Raw genomic sequence first — 22421 nt, forward strand, 5'->3', positions numbered from 1 at the left:
GATCTCCAGGAATTTCGCGGAAGTTGCTACTTGAATTCCTTCAAAACTGTCCTCGCAATTGCTTGGAGTGAAATGCAGATTTCGCCAAGCTGTGCCAAATAAGTATTTACTGATTTGCTCATATGATCCTCGCGGAAAGAGAAGTTGAAACAATTTTTTCAAATTTATATGCAAAGTTCACTAAACAAATTTCTCTAGAATTTCTTATGCATCGAAACATCGAAGATTTTTGTGTTTTCAATTGTTGTATGAACTCTGATTTGTTCTAATACTGAAAAAGAAGAAATCAATTCCTGTCAGAAAAACCTTTGAGAAATTATAATGTGATGGTTCATCGTAAAATGATTAATTAATCAATAAACAATCTAGGGGAACTGTTCCGTTTTCCATCTCACTGTACATATATTCATCTCATCTCGAAACAAAGAAATACGGCACCAATTTCGTCGCTTCTTTTTGCTAACATGCGTGCTCACTGATGAAAAAAATCACAAAAATAATATACAAATCAAATACCTTTTCATTGCTTTGTTTTTCGTGAGACCAATATCGGAGCTATGAGATGAAGTCCAGGAGCAGTAACCCTATATTAATTAATCAATCCTTTTCCTACTTTGTATTTCTATCTAAGTTCTTTCTGTGTTTCACGTTATACAAAACGATTCCTACTGTTATACCCTTCCACACAATCCCAGAACCTCCCGTCGTAGAGGTCGTAGAGTTCTCTGCATCTTTCTTAAGTAGGTGTCCAACAAACCATCCTTCCTCTTCCTCAGCATTCACAAGGACGTGGCCAGGACAGATCTCGACTATTGGAGAGTACATTGCTTCCATCTAAGAGTTAGTGATTAGTCCCAAATCAATATCTATGGTAACGGATGAACGTGATGCTACTCTCATACAATAGTCTTGGCTTGTACCACCTACGAATTTGTGCGAACTGCTAAATGCCAATGCTAAACAATCTATATTAATCAATCAGAAACTGACAAATACATAACTAGAAATTACAACGAAATGAAGGAGATAAAAAATTGGGAGTAGATGTTTTTCAATAGAATTGTTTTCTGTAGCATGTTTCATACTTGAAATGGCAACACGTGACGTCTGTACCTTATAATACTTGTGTAACACATGCCATTCAATAAGGGCTTGTAAAATATCAGCAAAATTGTGTAAGCTTCGACTTCAAACGTGTTTTAATCTCTAAAACATTTTACTATCGTAAAAAAATCTCCATGTAAGATGAAACATAAACTGACCTGACTATATACGGTTATACCAGAGAACATGACCTATTGGCCATTCTCAATCCCGGTTACTATTCTTAGGGAAATATGTTTAAACAATGTATAATTTGCGTAACAATTTCATAAAAACCGAGCTACATCTGTTGATATCTAAATAATGTGATATCTAAACATCTTCCAAGGGAACTTACCTTTGGAAAAATGGTCCTGCGTTCCAAAGTACACTGGTCACATCAACTTTTTATTGTAATATTTGAATAAAGCCAGAATATTCACTAACTTGATATTTTCTACCGACGATTGATTGTACGGGAATAAATTTGTCCTAAGACAGGTTTTGGTTGATGTACCTGCAGGAATCTGGATATGTTTGCAATTCGCGAATACGAAAGTAATGCCTCTACTCACTCTTATGGCAAAATCTCATTGCTATCTGTCAGACTGTGCGTGAAACATGGCCGCCAATCACCCCTTCTTGTCCCTCCACAGTAAAATCCCATAAGGAACTGTCAGACTGTGCGTGAAGAATTTACCTTCGTAGTCGCGAATCCAGCCTCGTTAGTTTTGATCAGATTTTGATTGAAGCGACAACCGACAACGGAAAACAACCCGATAAAAACAATCAAAACGGTTGGTTCAAGATTATTTGAAAATGGTAGGAATTTGATTTGTGTCATTTGTGTTGTGACTAGAGATGTCGCAAATTAATCGATTACTTCGATTAATCGATTCATCGTTGTGATAATCGATTAATTTTGAATCGATTATTACCCAACGATTAATCGATTCAATAATCGAGAGGAATCGTGAGTAATCGATTAGTTACTAATCGATTAATCAGAATTTTATGACATCATAAGGATGTCGAAAATTAATTGATTATTTCGATTAATCGATTCATCGTTGTGATAATCGATTAATTTTGAATCGATTACTATACAATGATTAATCGATTCAATAATCGACAAGAATCAAGAGTAATCGATTAGTAACTAATCGATTAATCGGGATTTTACGACATCTCTAGTTGTGACACTGAAAAAAATAATTACGTTTGCACGGTAATATCGGAATACTCATTTTAGGAGTACTTTTTAATCACTTTTGAGAATATTGACTATACGTCAAATTATGCGTACTTTCAGGGAGTACTTTTTACGTTTTTCCTAATGTGAGGATGAAATTGAAAAATGCGTAAAAAGAAGGCTATGACAAGAAAAGAAAATTTGCCCGCGCAGCTCCATATAATTGCAATCAGAACAAATAAAATTAATACGGACACTCTGACAGGTTTGTAATATTTTTCTAATGTTTCTAAAAATTATAATCAATGATCATTGTTGTCTTCAGGTTAATAAAAAGTCCCTGGGATCATTTCACCCGATGTTCCAGCCGTCAACAGCATCCCGGGCGCATATAAGTATAGAGTCCAGCCAAAACCGAAAGCCACCGTTAAAAATATCGTCAACGATAACCGCTACCGCCGCGATCTTCGACGTGTCAGAGCAGGTCAGCGGCTCACCCCGACGGAGAAAAGTGAAGATGCCACTGGTGCCACTGTTACTGGAAGCAGCCGTTGGCTCCCAAGAAAGCAGGATAGAGGTTTAGGTGCCGGATCAAAGGTTAAGTATTTATTAAGGAAGTAATTATGTATTTTCGGAAATAAAATATGCATTTTAATTTATAACTGTTCTTTGTTTTCTAATAAAAATGATCTAAGTTGAGAAAATTCCATTTTTTTTTTAAATCAAATCCATGCAAGGGACTGTAGGGGTAAAAAGTACACATTATCCTTCTATTTTCGGAGTAAAAATGCCGCATTTTTCACTTGTATAAAAGGAGTAAAAAGTATGCTTATTTTGACGTATGAGCGATATACTCATAAATGAGTAAACGGAATATACTCCTTTTAGGCGTAGTTCCACTTAGCAACCCTATAACCAGAGACCGGCGGAGTGAAAAACTGACGAAATGGCAACGTATGAAAATGCATGAAATCATGAAAATAATACTGGCATCACTTGAACTTTTTGCTTGCTTCTTATGGATGCAAAAAGTAAACAAGTTGAATTGGAACCGCTTTTGACGGTTCGATTGGAAACAAGATGGCGTCTTCGCCGATCTCTTATTGTAGTATTTCTAGTTCCACTTTTCCAAGATTATGCGTACTTTATAGTGCTAAAAGAGTATAATCGGTTTACCGTGTATAGATTTTATTGAATATTTCTCGCTTAACTTTTCAAAAGGTCCTAAGTAACATTTTTTTCATGATTTAATCTGAATAATGCAATCAACGTATTTCATGTTAATCTGTTGATTGCAATACTCAAATTAAATCATGAAAAAAATGTTACTTAGGACCTTTTGAAAAGTTAAGCGAGATTTATATTTATTGTACGTGGCCGTAGACCCCGTAGACAGAGTGTATGTAATCCCGCATAATCATTTACCTTCTACCATTATGCTCAAAACGTTATCAGACTACAGTACGCTTATGGTTCAGCACCATTATCATTACGGTTCAACGTGGAACGTAAACCGTTCTAATAATGGTTCGGCTGATGTTTGAATTTATGCGGGAGGGTGGCGACATGTGCCCCATTTGACAGGTCTCCTCCTCCTATTCGTTTTTTTTTCACTTAAATTAAATTTATTTTCATTTTCTTTTTGTGTTCATACAATAGTGTATCAGTTTAAGTGTTTGGCCACCTGGCCCTTCATCTTCATTTGTTTTTTTTTTCTTGTTTGTTTTCTAAGAGTAATTGTTTTGTTATGGAAATGCTAATATCATCTTCCAAACTTGGACGTACATGATCATGATAGCATTAGAGGCGAAAGTATAGAATTGATAGTTCCGTTAGGATACGGCAGGCATGAAGAATGTTTTTATAGAAGTCGATTTGAAAGCGAGCGGAGGGCAATATTTGTGATGGCACATATCGCACGACCTTCCTTCTGCCAAGCTCCCGTATGAAGAGGGAGGGAAGAATATCAGTGTGGAAGCTGATATATCTCCACTGGCAAAAGGAAGGTGGTTTGACTTGCTCATATGCCATCGCGTGCGGAAGGATTTGCTATCGACGAGTACTGTCTCCAAATTTCTAATATGACATCAGCATTTAGTCGAATAGGATTTTTATTGCACAGTTCTGTTTTCTCATTGCGTCCGTCTCGTCGCAACCAACTTGGCTGCCTCGGAGAGAACAAAGCAGAGAAAGGCACTGCTGCTGTACCGTCGACCAATAACAGCTGAATTGATGGATGCCCCCACCAAGGGTAGTACACTAAATTAATGATTTCGTGTGTGTTACTTCTACGTGAAGTTAAACGATTTACAATGATATGGAAATGCTAATATCATCTTCCAAACTTGGACGTACATGATCATGATAGCATTAGAGGCGAAAGTATAGAATTGATAGTTCCGTTAGGATACGGCAGGCATGAAGAATGTTTTTATAGAAGTCGATTTGAAAGCGAGCGGAGGGCAATATTTGTGATGGCACATATCGCACGACCTTCCTTCTGCCAAGCTCCCGTATGAAGGGGGAGGGAAGAATATCAGTGTGGAAGCTGATATATCTCCACTGGCAAAGGAAGGTGGTTTGACTTGCTCATATGCCATCGCGTGCGGAAGGATTTGCTATCGACGAGTACTGTCTAAAATTTCTAATATGACATCAGCATTTAGTCGAATAGGATTTTTATTGCACAGTTCTGTTTTCTCATTGCGTCCGTCTCGTCGCAACCAACTTGGCTGCCTCGGAGAGAACAAAGCAGAGAAAGGCACTGCTGCTGTACCGTCGACCAATAACAGCTGAATTGATGGATGCCCCCACCAAGGGTAGTACACTAAATTAATGATTTCGTGTGTGTTACTTCTACGTGAAGTTAAACGATTTACAATGATATGGAAATGCTAATATCATCTTCCAAACTTGGACGTACATGATCATGATAGCATTAGAGGCGAAAGTATAGAATTGATAGTTCCGTTATCATTCCGAAATCATTAATTTAGTGTACTACCCTTGGTGGGGGCATCCATCAATTCAGCTGTTATTGGTCGACGGTACAGCAGCAGTGCCTTTCTCTGCTTTGTTCTCTCCGAGGCAGCCAAGTTGGTTGCGACGAGACGGACGCAATGAGAAAACAGAACTGTGCAATAAAAATCCTATTCGACTAAATGCTGATGTCATATTAGAAATTTGGAGACAGTACTCGTCGATAGCAAATCCTTCCGCACGCGATGGCATATGAGCAAGTCAAACCACCTTCCTTTTGCCAGTGGAGATATATCAGCTTCCACACTGATATTTTTCCCTCCCCCTTCATACGGGAGCTTGGCAGAAGGAAGGTCGTGCGATATGTGCCATCACAAATATTGCCCTCCGCTCGCTTTCAAATCGACTTCTATAAAAACATTCTTCATGCCTGCCGTATCCTAACGGAACTATCAATTCTATACTTTCGCCTCTAATGCTATCATGATCATGTACGTCCAAGTTTGGAAGATGATATTAGCATTTCCATATCATTGTAAATCGTTTAACTTCACGTAGAAGTAACACACACGAAATCATTAATTTAATTGTTTTGTGTTCAGTTTTTACATGTTAACCTTGAGGAGGCATTAGTTAATTTTTAAAATTTGATAACCTAACTAACTATTTACACTAATATTTACAATAATAATTTGATAACCTAGATTGGAACAAGCGCCCTAATCGCTTCTTGGTCCGAGAAGGCGCAACGAACCCTAAACTTTTCTTTACACTCACCAAAGCGTTCGTGTAAGGTTTTTATTCCAGCCAGACGGTGGACCTCGGATGTTCTTGTCCTGGGAGGGGTGTTGAGGATCATCCACAGGAATTTGTTTTGGACCCGTTGAAGTTTGAGGTGGTGGGTTTTAGCGCAGCTCTCCCAGACCGGCATGCCGTATTCGATCACAGGGAGGATGATTTGCTTGTAGACAGCAAGCTTATTTTTCAGGGACAATGACGACCGGCGGTTGATCAAAGGGTACAGTAGTTTCAACAAGACGTTACACTTTGTCACCGTTTTGTCAACCTGCTGCCTGAAAATAAGCTTGCTGTCGAGGGTCAAGCCAAGGAAGTCGGCCTCATTGGCCCATTCCACAGTCGTGCCATTGAGGATGATTTTACAGTACCAAGAAGGAACAAGTTTAGGGATTTGGAGTGGGGAAAATGATGACCTGGGTCTTCGCCGCGTTGATACAGATCTTCCAGCTGGTGAGGTACTCTGTCAGGGCATCCAGGCCTCGTTGGAGTTTTGCCACTAGCGCTCTGATCACTCTACCGTTGTAGACGATGGATGTGTCATCTGCGAACAGAGACAGAATGCCGCCTTCTGGAGGTTCTGGCATGTCGGAGGTGAACAGATTGAAAAGCAGGGGCCCGAGGATACTGCCCTGGGGAACGCCTGCGACGATGTTGTGCGCATTGGAACTCGCTCCGCTAATTGAGACCCGGAATGTCCTTGCCGACAGGTAAGTGTTGATGATTTTCACCAGGTAGCTGGGAAGATTGTAGCGTTGTAGTTTGTATACCAGGCCATCATGCCATACATTGTCAAAAGCCTTCTCGACATCGAGTAAGGCCATGGCGGATGTTTTCGAGACAAACTTGTTCCGTCTGAGGACGTTGGTAACTCGGGTCAGTTGGTGTACAGTTGACCGACCGCGTCGGAAACCAAACTGTTCCTCGAGCAAGATGTTGAGATTTTCAGCAGACTCTAGTAACCGGTGATGAATAGCTTTTTCGAATAGCTTGGATAATCCTGAGAGAAGGCTGATGGGACGATAGCTTTTGGGTGAGGAAGGATCCTTCCCAGGCTTCCGGATGGGGATGACTTTCGCTGACTTCCAGGCCGATGGGAAGTAGCTGAGCCGGATACACTGATTAAAGATCAGCGAGAGGTGCTCAAAGAACGGAGCACTCATGTGTTTGAGCTCGAGATTCAGGATGCTGTCGAAGCCTGGGGCCTTCATGTTCTTCGACGATTTGATATAGGCCGTCAATTCGCCAGCTGAGATCTCCAACTCCTCCGAGAAGTCGTTGGGAATCAAATGGATGCTGTTAGCATGCTCGTTGACGGCTGCTTCGTGTGGACTGATGATGTTCTGCCCAAGATTGTGTGAGCTGACGAAGTGACGACCTATTTCAGCGACCTTCTCTGCAGGAGTTATCAAGCGATCCTTAGAGCCATTATTGTCTAGTGGGATCAAAGGTGGAATGGGCCGAGGCTTGGATTTTAGAATTTTGGTCATTTTCCAGAACGGCTTAGCATAATCTGGGAGAGTGCGGATCTTATTCGAGAAGTCGTTATTTTTGAGGTCCACCATTCTGGCCTTGATAATTTTTGTGATTCGATTGCAGCGTGCCTTAAGCTCAGGCAGTCCAGTACGCTGAAACTGCCTGCGAGTAACATTCCGCAATCGAATCAAATCTTTGGTGAGTGTATCGATGTTTAAGGAGTTGCTTATCTGCCGAGCCGTCGGTACGTGTTGCTCTCGGGCCGCCGTGATCGCCTCCTCGATAGCGCACAGCTGGCGGTCGATACTTTCCGGCGTCTCCGGACGCACCTCGTAGTCGACGGTGTTATCGACGCACTGCTGGAAACGCTGCCAGTTCACTCGGTGGTAGTTCCGCCGTAACTGCTGGTGCCGATTGACCGAGGAGCCCAGTTCCGCCACCACCGGATAGTGATCCGAACTGAGCTCCTGGTATACAACCGGCTGCGAGACGTGGTGACTCAGGTTTGTTATGTAGAGGTCGAGCGTTGCGTGGGCACCGGACCGACTCAGCCGAGTGGGGGAATCCGGGCTCAGGATCGTGTAGTGGCCTTCCTCCATGTCGTTGCTCCAGATGGTGCCGTTTCGATTGCCGCGACTGTTGCCCCAGGCTTGATGTTTGGCATTCAAGTCGCCGGCAATGATATACTGGCCTTGCCTCCGCGTCAGCTTGACGATGTCCCTCCGAAGGGCAGCCGATGATGCATCGCCGGCTTTGGCTTGCGTTGGACAGTACGCCGCGATGAGCGCGATTGTGCCGACCGAAGTGGTGATTTCGACACCGATGGCCTCGATGACACTGAGCTGAAAGCTTGGAAGAAGACGACAGTTGATGTTGTAGCGAAGAGCGATGGCCACACCACCTCCCCTGGTCGGCCGGTCGAGTCGCACGATGCGGAAGTCCGGGATGTTGATGTTCACCTCCGGTTTTAGGTGCGTTTCGGTGATGAACGCCACGTCTATTTCCTTCTCCTCAAGGAAATCCTTCAGCTCGATTGTTTTGCTCTTTAGCGAGCAAGCGTTCCAGTTGACCAGGCCCACCCTAGCAGCCATTTTCAATGATGAACATGCCAAGTGTGAAGACCTGGTCGAATCGGGTTTTGCAGCCGCGCAGTCGAGTGGCGAGCTGCGCGAAGATCGGCATCAGTTGTTTCGGAGTGTACAGCGGGGCAGATTCTTCCGGTGGGACGGCTTCGTTCTCCGACTGCCGACGGAACCCAGGAGGAGGAAGCGGGGGCCATTCGCTGGTGGATGGTGCCGACGATGCTGGAGCTTGGACCGATGCAGCTGCCGCTGCCAGTCGCTTGTGCGGCTGTAGCGGTGGGAGTATTGGAATCACACGACGGGGAGCCGGGATAGCTGGAAAGTTCACCTCGTTGATTACAGGAACACGGTTCTTCTTCGGAATGGTCCTGGTGGAAGCCTTCTTCCGGATTTCCAGGAACTCGGCTCGCTTTGGCAGCCCTTTGTGGTGGCCCGATGTTTGTCGCCACAGTTGGCGCACTTGGGATCAGCCACCTCCATTTTGTCGCACTCGTCAGTCGGATGGGGTTCGCCACACTTGTTGCAGCGCGGCTTCATGCGGCAGTTTCTGGTGCCGTGCCCGAAATTGAAGCAGTTGGTGCATTGCGTGACATCGCGGTGCACTGGCCGATATCGCTCCCAGTCAACGACGGTGTAATTTATAACGCCAACCAGCTTCAGGTCCTTCCAGGTAGTGGAGCCGTGCTCCAGATGGATCAGGTAAAGCTGGTCGCGATATTTCCTCGCCTTGTCGTGACGAGCGATCTTGTGGACGGCTACTGGCTTCAGTCCGCAACTTTCAAGCTCTGCTTGGAGCTCTTCCTCCTTCATGTCGTGAAGTCCTCGCAGCAAAGCCTTGAGCGGCTTCGTGCCGGGGTGGTCATGAGTGTAGTACTCATACTTGTGGACCTCGAGGAACTCCACGACGGATTGATGATGGTCCCTGTTGGCCGGCATCACTTTCACGCCCTCGCTGCAGAGCCGAAAAGTACATTTCAGCCCCTTAGCGATCAGCTGGTGAATTTTGGGCGTAAATCCGGCGGATCGCCCTTCACAAACACGGGCGGGCTCTTCTCCCTCCGCTCCGGTTGCATCTGCGGCAGCTGCGATTGCTGCTTCTTCCTCTTTTCGGCAGATTGCCGGCGTCATCAAGCGGCAACGGCGAGAACACGTTGCTCTGCAAAAGCAGCTTGGAGGGGTTACCCGCGCCTCCAAGAGCAGTGCGCTTAGGCACTTTTCCAGCGACCGAATCGGCCACCGAATCTCCCATGACGGGTCCGGGAGAAAATAACGCCAACGCGACAAGCGAAAACGTAAACAGCGAAAGAACGAGAAAAAACACTTCGAAAAAATGCGCGAGCAAAAAACACGTCCGTACGTGTTGCTGTCTCGAACTGGAATGATCTGCTGCTCCTATTCGTTATTTGGAACACGGTTTTGTACGGGAATGACAGATGAATTTTGTTCCAATTCCGACAGTGTCGCCACTCTTAATTATTATCAATTCAGTGCAAATCCGAATTATAACCGCTAATGAAATTGGATTTTTCTCACAATCCATACGTTAAACCTAACTTCGGAAGTGGTGCGCTGTTTTCATTTGGTGATGTGCTATACAGCGCACCACTTCCGAAATTAGATTTAACGTATGGATTGTGAGAAAAATCCAATTTTGATAGCGGCTATAATTCGGTTTTCTACTGAATTTCTAGACCAACATTTTAAAAGGGCGTAATAGCCAAAATTTATTCTTTCTGATTCTTCGTCTACATATAAAGCTCTAAATGTGGACGAAGAATAAGAAAGAATAAATTTTGGCTGTTACGCCCTTTTCAAATGTTGGTCTAGATTTATAATACCTACACGGAAGAAAAAAAGTACCCAAAATTGAGTATTTTTAAACTTACTTTTGAGTTATGTTTTCTCTTCTCTTTCATCCACCCTTTCTTTCGTTGTCAAAAACAAAAGAGCCAAACAATCCAACGACGCCAGTTCAATACGGGAAGCCAATTTTGAGTTTTATTACCTGAGGTCGAAATTGAGTGAATTAAACTTAAATTTGGGTTAATAAATTTTCCATTGGGTACTTTTTTACATGGGAGTAAAGGCAAACTACTTCGACCCTACTTACTCAATTTTGGCTTCCCGTACGGATGTTCGAGGTTGGGTGAATTAAACTCACTATTGGGTAGTTTATTTCTTCCGTGTACACTCTGGCCGCAGTATTCTTTATATATCTTATACACTAATAAAATTCCACACATTTTTATTGGCAAAAATCTAAAGAAATTTACAAATAAATTTTATGTGTACGTTAATAACCACCCGCTATAGGAGAATCCACATAAAGGTTATTAGTTAATCATGGATATGTGTGTTTCCACATATATGTTATGCGAATTCACATAGCCGTTATGTGGGAAATGCTATAGTCAAAATTTATGTGTGCCACACATAATGGATATTAGGGATCCTACATTCAGAGATATGCGAAAGCGGCCATCTTGAGCCAATCGAGCATTGAGAGCTGTCAGAATCTGAGCCAAATGAACATTGTTATTGTTGCGGATTGAAAGGTATTGCGATTGTAATGAAAAAGATTTTACGAAAAGTTTTGTCGAATAAACAATTTGTTTCACATTGGCATGTTGAAGTAGTCTAGTTTATGCATGGTACTTTGTTCATTTGTATTGCACTTTTATTTTAGTGATAATGAACTGTTGGACGTTAGATAACGAAATCTGAAAATGCCATTATGCGCAAAGTCATGTTCGAGCTCCAACATTTTGCGCCACGGCAAGTGCTGGCAGCGTTTGTTTACGAAAGTAACAGCGTTGCTAAATCGTCTGGAAAAGTTTTCGCACATCTCTTAATATAGGATCCCTAATGGATATGATTGTCAGTGTATATAATAAACATTGAAATGTCAAAGTTGTGCCACAGTATTGCCACACTCGTGAATTAATTCCTGAAAATATGTGCTTGGAACATTGTGCTCAGCGTCTCACCCCTTGATAGGATCCCTAATTTGAACGATGTTCAAACAAACGGGGTTCAAAATAAAAATGGTGAAATCACCGATGTTCTGCCAAATTGCACCAAGCGCCTACAAAAAAATATTCCATTTTCCTGCCCAAGCTATCGTTTAGCAAATATAATTGATCACAAATCGTATCGAATATCACTTGACCCCATAACTGAGGAAATCCTTAAGGTAGCCTCACACCTCGGGAATTTGGTCCGCGGATTTTTTCCCCATGCATTTTTACATATGCGATGTTTTCGGGATTTGAGCACGGAAAATCAAAATCCCGGCCCCCTTTAAAATACATGGAGACCAAATTCCGGCGGAAAATTTTCCCGATGTGTAAGGCAGCCTTTAGGCCCGGTGCACACGTAGCGTATTTTCAACGCTGCGTGAACACAGCGTTAACAGGACGCATGTGTGCATCGGGAAAAAGCGGTAACGCAGTGTCGCCGCACCGATGCACACCTGCGTTTTTTCAACGCCACGTGCACGCGTAAATGTGGTGTAGGTACAATAGACGTTCGATAACTGAGAGTCATTTAACTGCAATGCTTTTTAACTGCAATTCGATAGTTGCAACAGTTTTGCAGTTATCGGACCGCTAAACTTCAAACTAATGTCAGACTCAATGACAGCTGCATTGCGCTGCACATTTAGATGCACTTTTATTGCATCTGACGTCGATTGACAACCGTTTGACGTCTAGAATGCGTTGCAGTTATCGAACGGCATTCGTTAACTGCAAAGTAAACATTTTACAGTTATCGAACGGCTACTGTATATGAATTGATTTTGAAATGATTTCCGTTCTTCTTACGAATTTTTCGCTTTTCCTTTACGCAAATTTCGCAAGACAGTTAAAAGTCGCTTGATGCGGTTTAGCAGAACCGACCATACACATAGGTATGGTTATTAATCCATCTCCATTAGTTTTGACGTAGAATTAATACGTCTTTGTATTTGATGCGGATACATGGCGTCCCGAAAATTTGAAAGATTTCAGGTAGCTAATAATTCGTACTTTTGACGTAAACTACCTCTAATGGGAAGACTCGGATACAGGGTGTAAAATGGAAATTTCAAAATTGGGGACCGTCACGAAATCATGTAAGATTTGTAACATTAATAGGTCCTTTATCTTTCAATGGATTGTTAAGATTTATATATCAATCGATTCGCAAGCTCTCCACCAATTTTTCCGTAGTATTGAAACTTTTGAGTATCAACGCTAAACTATTGAAAATTTTAGTTCTTTTATGCATCATGCATCCTATGTAGCCTGTTCCAATCCTTGGTAATTGCCTACTTTTAGGGTATTATCAATTGTTGAACTGGGGTGTATGAATGGGGTGGCCCAGTTGCTAGACAGTGGGGTCCCTACTCCCTCACAGAGTGGGAGATGCTGCTAAAGCTGGGCAGTATGTAGTGGGATACTTCCTTCTCTTCTATATAGAAAGGAATAATTGGTTCAGTGTACTATATTTGGTTTAACGTAGTTTACGTCGAGCGGTCGTGTCTTGTATTATAAATTCAGTAGAAAACCGAATTATAGCCGCTATCAAAATTGGATTTTTCTCACAATCCATACGTTAAATCTAATTTCGGAAGTGGTGCGCTGTATAGCACATCACCAAATGAAAACAGCGCACCACTTCCGAAGTTAGGTTTAACGTATGGATTGTGAGAAAAATCCAATTTCATTAGCGGTTATAATTCGGATTTGCACTGAATTGATAATATACAACCCCAACATTTTTTTCAGTCGATTCTTTCTCGACTTTTTTCTCCTAAAAACCAATATCATCTAAAAAATGATCTCGATCGGTTTCCGGCTAAATAGTTAATTTATCCTAAGTAATAATGTCAAGGAATTTCGGACACTTCATCCGGACCATTTTATCAGTAAAGCCATCTATTTGTCAAAGCATGTTCTGGAACAATGATTACGTACCTTTAACAGCAACAACCATTCCATCCGCCTTACAGACACTTTTTCGATGCTTGCACAAGGTGCTATTGTCGGCAAATCTTTTCCCGCACATGTGGCACTCGTACGGCTTCTCCCCGGTGTGTGTCCGGCGGTGAGTGTGGAGTTGATTGGACTGCGCAAACCGTTTGCCACAAAAGTCGCACTCATGTTTTTTAATGCCCTGATGGAGCAATTCATGCCGCTTCAGATTGGCCAAGTGACTGAAAATCTTCGAGCAGGTTTTGCAGGTAAATCCACGCACTCCATCATGCATCGGTTCGTGCGATTGCAGTGCCTGCAATGTGCTGAACGCTCTGTCACAATAAGCGCACTGGAAGTGTTTGTCGTGATTCCGTTCGTGTAATTCAAACGCTTGCTTGTCCACGAATCGTTGCTCGCACAGTTCACATTGGAAGAACACAACCTGTTCAGTCGGATGGGACCGCACGATGTGGTCAATCAAAAGAGAGTGACGCTTGAATGCTATCGTACAGAACCGGCAATAGTTCTGACTGCGAGGAGCAGCGAGTCCACTCGGACTCTGAGCCGAGGAAGCGCCATGGAAACGGATTTTGTGTTTCCGCAAAAGGGTGGTTGATGTGAAGTGGAGTTCACAACCGTTACATGCGTATGGCGTTTCTCCGGAATGTAACCGAAGATGGTCCTTGTACATGGGGGATTGACGAAACGCTTTTCCACAAATGTCGCACTTGTAAGGCTTTTCCGATGTGTGAATCATATGATGCCGCTCAAGGTTGTTCTTGTTGGCGAACAGTCGACCACAGGATTTGCACTCGTGTCGCTTTATTCCTGCGTGGGCATCCTCATGCTCCTTCAAGAACGATAATGACATGCACTGCTTTCCACAATGCTGGCAGGTAAATTTGCCCTTCGGTCTATCCGCATAGTTGAACATACTAACCGGATGGTCTATGTCGTGTTTTAACTTTTCATGACGTCGTTTTCCAAGCCCATCGGTGAACCTAAGTTCGCAATGATCACACTTGACCGGACGCTCCACCGGGTCATGCTTCGATAGATGCCGATTGTACTTGGTCAAGTTAGGAAACGATTCATCACAGGCGTCACAAGTCAAGTTGTGTTCCACGTGCTCCACCATATGGGAAAATAGCTCCTCTGCAGTATCGAACAGCCGAACGCACATGTAGCACTTACGTTCTGTTAAGCCTTTAAGTTTACACTTTCCTCTGGCAACTGGTTGTCCTGTGCCTCGGGGTCGTCCTCGTTTCCTTTTTGGTACTGTCGGGGATTGATATTCATCTTGTTTAAATTCTTCGGACATAATATCTCTATTATGTGAGATTTCCTTGCAATCGTTATCTTGAACATCCACTTCCTCAAGAGTGTCAATGTGATCAAAATCATTCACCATCTGTTCAGACTTCGTTTCAACTTTGAAGTTTAATTCCTCTTCAACAATTTTCGGAGATTCCACAATTATATTCTAAAATGATGAAATAAATGACAATAATTTGATATTCTTGATTAAATGGGTATTTATTTATTACATTAAAAAAATACTTTACTCACCTCATTTGTTATCTCAACTTTGGCCACCTTCTTGAACCGGAGTCGGTTCTCCTCGCTAATAAATAATTCCATGCGTTTGAAGCACTTGGCTTTCTCTAGCAGTTTTTGCCGAATGGCCACAAAAAGATCCAACCGTACCAAGCATTCCTCACAAATATCATTCAAAAAATCCGAGCCTGTCATGTGTATGTTGCAGCCGGTGGCATTCAGCATTTCACCGATAGCTGTTTTCTGGAAAGTCATCTCACTGCGATGTGTAACAAATTTGTCCACAAAATTGAAGTCCAAACACAACCGACAGCTGGTTAGCTGCACTTGTCCCATGCTGGCAAGCGAAAATTCATTGCATAAAAAAAATCATGTTAGTAGGTACCTATTTGTATATATAGTAATTATGAAAAGTTAGTTCGCAACTAACTGAACGTACCTTACATTTCGGAACAGAACCGGCTCACTGTACTCGTCCACCTCATGAAAATGTTGCTGACAAACTTCTGCTTCCAATGGATCCAGATCAGCTGGTAATGCAACGCCCGAGCCTAGCTCGATCGCATGGTACCATCGTTTGATGAGAAGTTCGTTGCGAGGAAATCGGAGGGTAAAGCTTCTGCCCTCCGGATCACAGAACGGAACGATGCAAGGCATCGCGATTATGCTAAATCAACTATATTATTAACGCAGAAATTCATGAACAAGCAGCAAAACAATCACCCAAACAAACAATACAAACAGTATTTCTCGGGTACTTATTCAAAAGGACGTATGTGATTTTGTAAACAAAGATTCAAACGTCGATTTGTCCATTCTGATGGCACTCCCATGCAAACCAACACAATGAACAGGTAGCCGAAGCCTCCCCCTACCTGTCTGTGGTGATAGTTTGCGTGGGAGTACTATCAGATTGGAGGAATCAACGTTTGAATCTTTGTTTACAAAATCACATACGTCCTTTTGAATAAGTACCCGAGATTTTTTGTTTACTACTGCGTTGACGTTTCTTTTGACGCGCGATGCCGTTTTTATAACACTCATAAAAAATACAAGTTCGATTAATTTTGTTCTGGAATCCATGTCTTTTATCTTTTAAAAATACTTTTTAGGCATTACAAATGTTTTTGCTTAAATAGATATATTTACTTCACACATATATACACCCCCGGTAATATTTATAACACCATCGCTGTTTTTCATATTATTGTACTTCCAGTTGAAAACCGAAGTGAGCTCTCGCGACAATCGAGTTTTCTCCCGTTTCCTTTTGTCGCAACTACGTCGCGACTAGTGCGCATCATGGCGCACGGCGGTGGCATAGATGCGCACTAGTCGCGATGCAGTTGCGACATCAGGAAATAAGGAAAAACTCAATCGTCGCGAGAGCTCACTTCAGTTTTCAACTGGAAACACAATATTATTGGCAGATATTAGGGAGCACTTTCTCTACACACTAATTTTTTTTCGCTGAAAACCAGCAATTTTTTGCTGATTTTTTTTGTGCTGTTCAACCAGCAATAAATTCAGCAAAATATTTTGCTGTATGTACAGCAATCAAGACAGCAATGCGTTTTGACAGAACTATTGCTGGTTTTCAGAAATTTTGTCGCGGCAAAAAATTTACTGGTTTTTCAGCAAAATCTTAATTTTGTGTGTTGCCAATGGTTTTCGTTGAAAATATGTATAGTAAAAACATGAACCCCCACTTCGATTCTTGAATAATTATGGAGGCTGCAAACTGCTTACGAACTGTTGTTGTCAAATTACCTATTTATCCCTAGGTTTACCTTTCAGCCTGGCTTCCAGCGCCTGTCGCAACATGGCAAATAAAATGAACGAATAAAAATAGAAGTGTTTGACAGATAGATTGCTGGATGTTCAGCAATGTCAAAGAATTGCTGGCTTTTCAGCTAACAAACCCAACTTAGCTGAAGTTTCAGTAAAAGGAAATTTACTGAAGCAATTCCAGCAATTCAGTTTGCTGGACGACGATAAATAAATTTGGTGTGTAGGACATTTACCCTATAATGCAAGCACTTTACTACATTATTATGTATTTATGGGCCACCACCCGCATACAAATTTACCGTTCTTTGTACAGTTACAAATATATCATGGACATAGTTGATATCGTTACCCCACAGACAAACAGACATAACTCTTGAAAAAAGAACATCGTTCGGTAATTTAACGGTCGATTCAAATATTGCTTAGTTGGCCAAGCCCCCACCTATGGCGCGCTAAGTCATGCGCTTTGACATTTCTCTCTCTGACTGTTTCGCTTTGACTGTTTACTTGTATGCGTGTGTCAATCGAGTGGATCAAAACTGCATAATGGGTCGTAAATGCGAAATGTTTCCTGTGTAAACCGCGAAGGAAATAATATTGGAAAATCCTTCTACTGCTTTCCTCGTGATAGTCGGAGAAAAGATATTTTAGTTACTAGATAAAGATTGTCGCTTCGGTTCCCTTTGTTCTGCTGTCCGAAACATGTGTGGTACATACCTGTCAAATCGTATGGATTTTCCTTCTTTGACATTTAGCTCCCCTATCCTCGCCAGCAAAAGATGTTCCGGACAGCGACGACAGCGACAATCTTTATCTAGTAACTAAAATATCTTTTAGTCGGAGCTTTGTTTACTGGTGAATAAATAGTACAGAATATTTCTAACAGTTTATTTTCCAGGTGCTACCTATGGGTACAATCGTGCTGCTCGTCAGAACTATCGTCGAGATTTGCCTCCGGAGGCTCAGAGGCTGTCCGGAAGCTGAAAATCTGCTCGGATCACTTCCTCTCCTGTTCGTTTCGAAGTCATTTGCAATCAGATAAAGGGTTTGTTTTCTAATTACATTAGTTAGATGTTATTTCAGTTTTGTTTTCGTTACAGTTTAAAAGAAAACGCAATTCCAATTCGTTCATTCAACTCGCAAATCCACGAAACACTATGTTCAATTGTCGACACAAGTATTGATGGCGACATATGCACAGAAACCACCGGAAATACCACTGAAGAATCCTATGAAGAGGTTGAATATCTGGATGAATCTTTCCACAGCATATACGAAGACGTGGAGTATCTCGACCATGCTGAAGAGAATAGTGCACTCGTTCAGGACTGTGATTATAATGGTGTATTTTCATTTAGCGAATCCTTTGCTGAACCAGAAAATCATATGTGTAGGAATCTACTTGTGAACGACGAATTAGTCGTTCCTCTTGATCCAATATACATGGAAATGGAGGCAAAAATAAATGGCGAAAATTTCATGCCATGTGTTGGGTTGAATGATGACCGTGCAGCCACATTTGATTCAGTATTTACTGTCGACTACAAATCGCTATTTGAAACTGAAAAAGAGAAAAACGCTAAGTTGCATGAATCGATGGAAGGTCTGAAGCAAGATTTACGAAAAAGTAATCGTAAAAGTGCATGGCGGCTAAAATCGAACAAAACTTTCAAAAGGAAAAATCAGGAACTGAAACGGAAGTTCAAACTGCTACAATATCGAAAAACTGACGATTCTAAACTTGCAAATCTTGTTCGGCGCAACCCGGTACTGCATAATAGTCTAGTAAATTCATATCGGAAGCCAAAAGGACGCAGATATAACAACCATTCAAGAAAATTCGCACTAGGTGCATATCTAGCTGGACCGGCAGCCTACAAATTCGTCCGAAGCTCGAATATAATCCAACTGACTAGTAAAATGACGATTAATCGATGGAATTCTAATATCTACATGAAACCCGGTTTGAACACAGAAATCCTGAACCAGTTGAAGTCAAGGACAGAAAATTTCACTAAGAAAGAGAAGGCCGTTACAATTTGTATTGACGGAATGTCCATTAGACCGGAGTTAACATATAATGCCAAAAAAGACTCTTTTGTTGGCTTTCCTGATAATGGAAAAATAAAAAAGTACGAGAACAATAACCCTCTAGTATTGGCTACCGAGGCCGTTGTTTTAATGGTTTCCGGAATTACCACCTCGACCATGGATCATCCTGATGGCTGTAAATCGAAAAGCAGGAACAAGAGGTTCAAGCAGGTAACTCAGATTTTAGCTACAGTATAAAACAGGTAATTATGAAACAGAAAACATTTCCTTAATTCACAGGCTATTGGTTATGTCTTAGCTCATCATACGCTGGGGAGTGTTGAGCAATTGAATCTAGTAAATGATGCTATAAAAGCGCTACGAGAAAGGGGATTATATCCGTTGGTGTTGGCAATGGACCAGTGCACAACAAATGTAAAAATGTTTCGTGAAGTAGGGGCAACCCAAGATAATCCAGTTGTGATCCTGGAAGGACAACAGATTGCATTTATGTTTAATAGCCAACATCTCCTAAAAAACACCAAAAGCATGTTGATGAAGCATAACGCTGTTTTTCGAGGAGAAATATCGTCATTTGAATACATCAAACGACTCTATGATGTTGATTGCTCAGCAACGCCAAGACTTGTTCCAAAGCTCCTTTTATTGCAATGAACGTGGCACAAGCTACACGTACACTGAGTAATTCTGTGGCAGCCGGTATTGAATATTATGTCGAAACTGATGAACTACCGTTGTCAGCATTGAGAACCGGGGTTTTCTGTCAATTTTTTGATAAATTGTTCGATACGCTTAACTCCAGAAATACTAATAGCACTACAAAGGTTAGTATCCAGTTTCTATTATTCACTTCATACATCACTAAAAATCTCTTGAATAAACTTCTGCTCAACCATATTTTTTAAATACATAGCCTTTATCGTGCATGCATAACAGAAAGTTCTTGTCACTGGGATTTCATCGAAGAAGCTGTAGAAGTGTTATCTGCCATGTACTTTACATCTAAGGAATGCTTCGATGTGTCCGAGGTATTGTATAACATACGTTATAACCTTAAGCGATGTTAACTATACGATTCTTTAATATTACAGGCTGAGACGCAATCAATGACTTTGACGAAAAAGCAACGAAAACCTAATTTTCTCAGTGGAGGTATTGGCAACATAAATGCAATAAAATGGTTGTTTGCAGAATTGAAGCGAGAGTTTGGGTGTAGCAATTTATGCTGTAATTTTGTGTGCCAAGATTGCATCGAGAATTTGTTTTCTGAAATTCGAAGGCGATGTGGGTGCAATGATGCGCCGAACGCATACCAATTTGCAGCTGCCTTCAAATATGCGGCTCTATCGGCCTCAGTGAAAGAATCACGTGGTACCAATTGTGAACCAGATAAAGCGATGCCTTTATGTGACGAAAACGACATGGTGAATGAAGAAACTGTTAATCGCAACTTGCAAGAAACATTCCGATATAAGTTACCCCCTCTAAACGAACAATACCAAGCAACACCAAGAGAAACAAATGGTCTAGCTTATATTTTGGGAGCAGCTATTCGTAAACTTAAACACGAAAAATGCCGTAAGCAACTTACTATGGGACACAGTGAATTCAAATTTGGTTCTGATTCTATTCATAGTTTCTGTAAAATCAAGAACGTGAATTGTTTCCCAGGAGCACAGGCTTTTGATATCGGTTTATTGGCTTTCAAAGCATACAAGCAATTTTTTTCAAAGTTTTTGCACCAAAACCGGCGAAATGTTAAGACTAGACTCAAACAATATCTCAAGTACGAACCATTTATTGAAATCATTTGCAACAACTGTTTCCAGCTTCTTGTCGATAAAATATTTAACACTCTTTTCCAATGTTTCTTGCGTGACGCCAAAAACAAGTTACAAAATTCTATTAAAACGAAACGCATGCAGGCCAAAGGCAAACGAAATAGGAAAGCGATCCGAATGAATTTGGCATTGTGATGGGTATTTTGATTATTTTTATGAAGCATTTTATATTTCTCTCGTTCATGGAATAATTTCATAAACCAAATCATAATTTGTTTCAGTTGCGTTCCAATTTTATTCACTTGCACATTTATTTGGAATCAATCATGGTCATGCTGCAAACTAACAGCAGTTTTCGTCAGCGAGTACACAATATTTGAAGACCGTCTCGGGAATTCCAGTCCAACGCAACTAACGAAATGTTTTCAGGACGCCCTAACGCCCTTTTTCCCATCGTTATACATTTTGTTCCAAAATATTCCTTGAAATATATGCATTTCACCTGGAAAATATAAACTAGCGATAAACTCCATATATGCCTTTCTTTCTAATTGATATATTACCACCAGTGACCACTGTTTTAAACACACAATCTGCATTATGATCACGCCCACGCATATCGGTTTTTATAAGCGTTGATTGTTTGTTATTTTTTCCTCTACGGATTTCCAACGGGGAAATGATTTACGGTTCTACCACCTGCGTTGATACTTGGCAAATCCTGGATAAATATGTCATTTGGCGCTCGATCTGAAAGCAAATGCGCATAGCTGTGATGAAAGTTTTCCCGGATAGGTTCCACTGCACAACTTACCGAAAGCGTGCTTTTGTTCAATCCTCCAGTGAATTGCGAGATATATTGGGCTTCCCCCTCGATGATCCGCTCGAACAACCTTTTTCGCGTTGAAATAATAAATTCCTTTTCGAAAAAACACTCAAACGCATTGATCTGTTCTTAAAAAACTGTTCTTTTTTCCACGCAATCTTTGTTGATATTGCACTTGCAATCTTTCTGCTTCAGACAGATGATTGATGTTGACATTTCAGTGCAATGGTGTGGGTGCGATTCTGATATTGACAGATGAATCCAACATGGCGAATGCTGAGAGAGGCAAATCAATCAATAGATGGCGGTAGTGTTTCAACGTATTTTTATTTAAATCGTTGACGATGAATTTTAATATGAATCGTTTAAGGTGTTATGTCTGTTTGTCTGTGGTTACCCATTAACATTAAGTTCTTCGAACAATACATACCTATTTATGGTAAAACAATTATCTCAACCTTAATAAATGAAGTTTACGGTCTACGAACCATAATCAATATAATACTGATACAATCTTTCCCCCGAAAATGTATGAAGAAAATCGTTTTCTCTTACGGTTAACATTCTTAACAACCCGTTGCTCATACAGTCCGGTCTACGAAAACCATAGTCACTATGGTCAAAACGTTATCAGATTACAGTACGGTTATGGTTAAGTACCATTATCATTATGGCTCAACCTGGAACGTATACCGTTCCAATAATGGTTCGGCTATCATTTGGATTTATGCGGGCAAACAAAACCGCGCCAGTGAGCCCTCGTGGTGCGATGAATTGATTGGAAGCTGTTGTTGCCAATGAAATTCGTTGGAGTTTCCCTGGCAACTCATAAGCAGTTTTTGGCAACTC

General features: G+C 41.5%; 1 protein-coding gene and 1 long non-coding RNA gene across 3 annotated transcripts; both read right to left on the reverse strand.

Moving 5' to 3' along the window:
• Positions 1–13386: 13386 nt before the first annotated feature.
• On the reverse strand, positions 13387–15864 carry LOC134221126 (zinc finger protein ZFP2-like). Of its 2 annotated transcripts, none has more exons than XM_062700321.1 (3): positions 15567–15752; positions 15135–15459; positions 13387–15048 (listed from the first exon to the last, which is right to left on the reverse strand). In XM_062700321.1, exons 1-3 carry the CDS (start codon positions 15605–15607, stop codon positions 13558–13560), a joined length of 1857 nt encoding a protein of 618 aa, XP_062556305.1. In that variant the 5' UTR covers positions 15608–15752; the 3' UTR covers positions 13387–13557. The 2 variants fall into 2 exon arrangements, with proteins under 2 accessions (XP_062556305.1, XP_062556304.1); XM_062700320.1 differs by having other exon boundaries at positions 13390–15048; positions 15562–15864.
• A 5153-nt stretch (positions 15865–21017) lies between these two features.
• LOC134221127 (uncharacterized) lies at positions 21018–21776 on the reverse strand. Its single transcript, XR_009982220.1, has 3 exons — positions 21561–21776; positions 21310–21496; positions 21018–21248 (listed from the first exon to the last, which is right to left on the reverse strand). It is a non-coding gene; the product is annotated as an uncharacterized LOC134221127 (long non-coding RNA).
• Between the last annotated feature and the right edge of the window lie 645 nt (positions 21777–22421).

Source organism: Armigeres subalbatus, chromosome 3 (genome assembly GCF_024139115.2).
Source record: "Armigeres subalbatus isolate Guangzhou_Male chromosome 3, GZ_Asu_2, whole genome shotgun sequence".
Lineage (NCBI taxonomy): Eukaryota > Metazoa > Arthropoda > Insecta > Diptera > Culicidae > Armigeres > Armigeres subalbatus.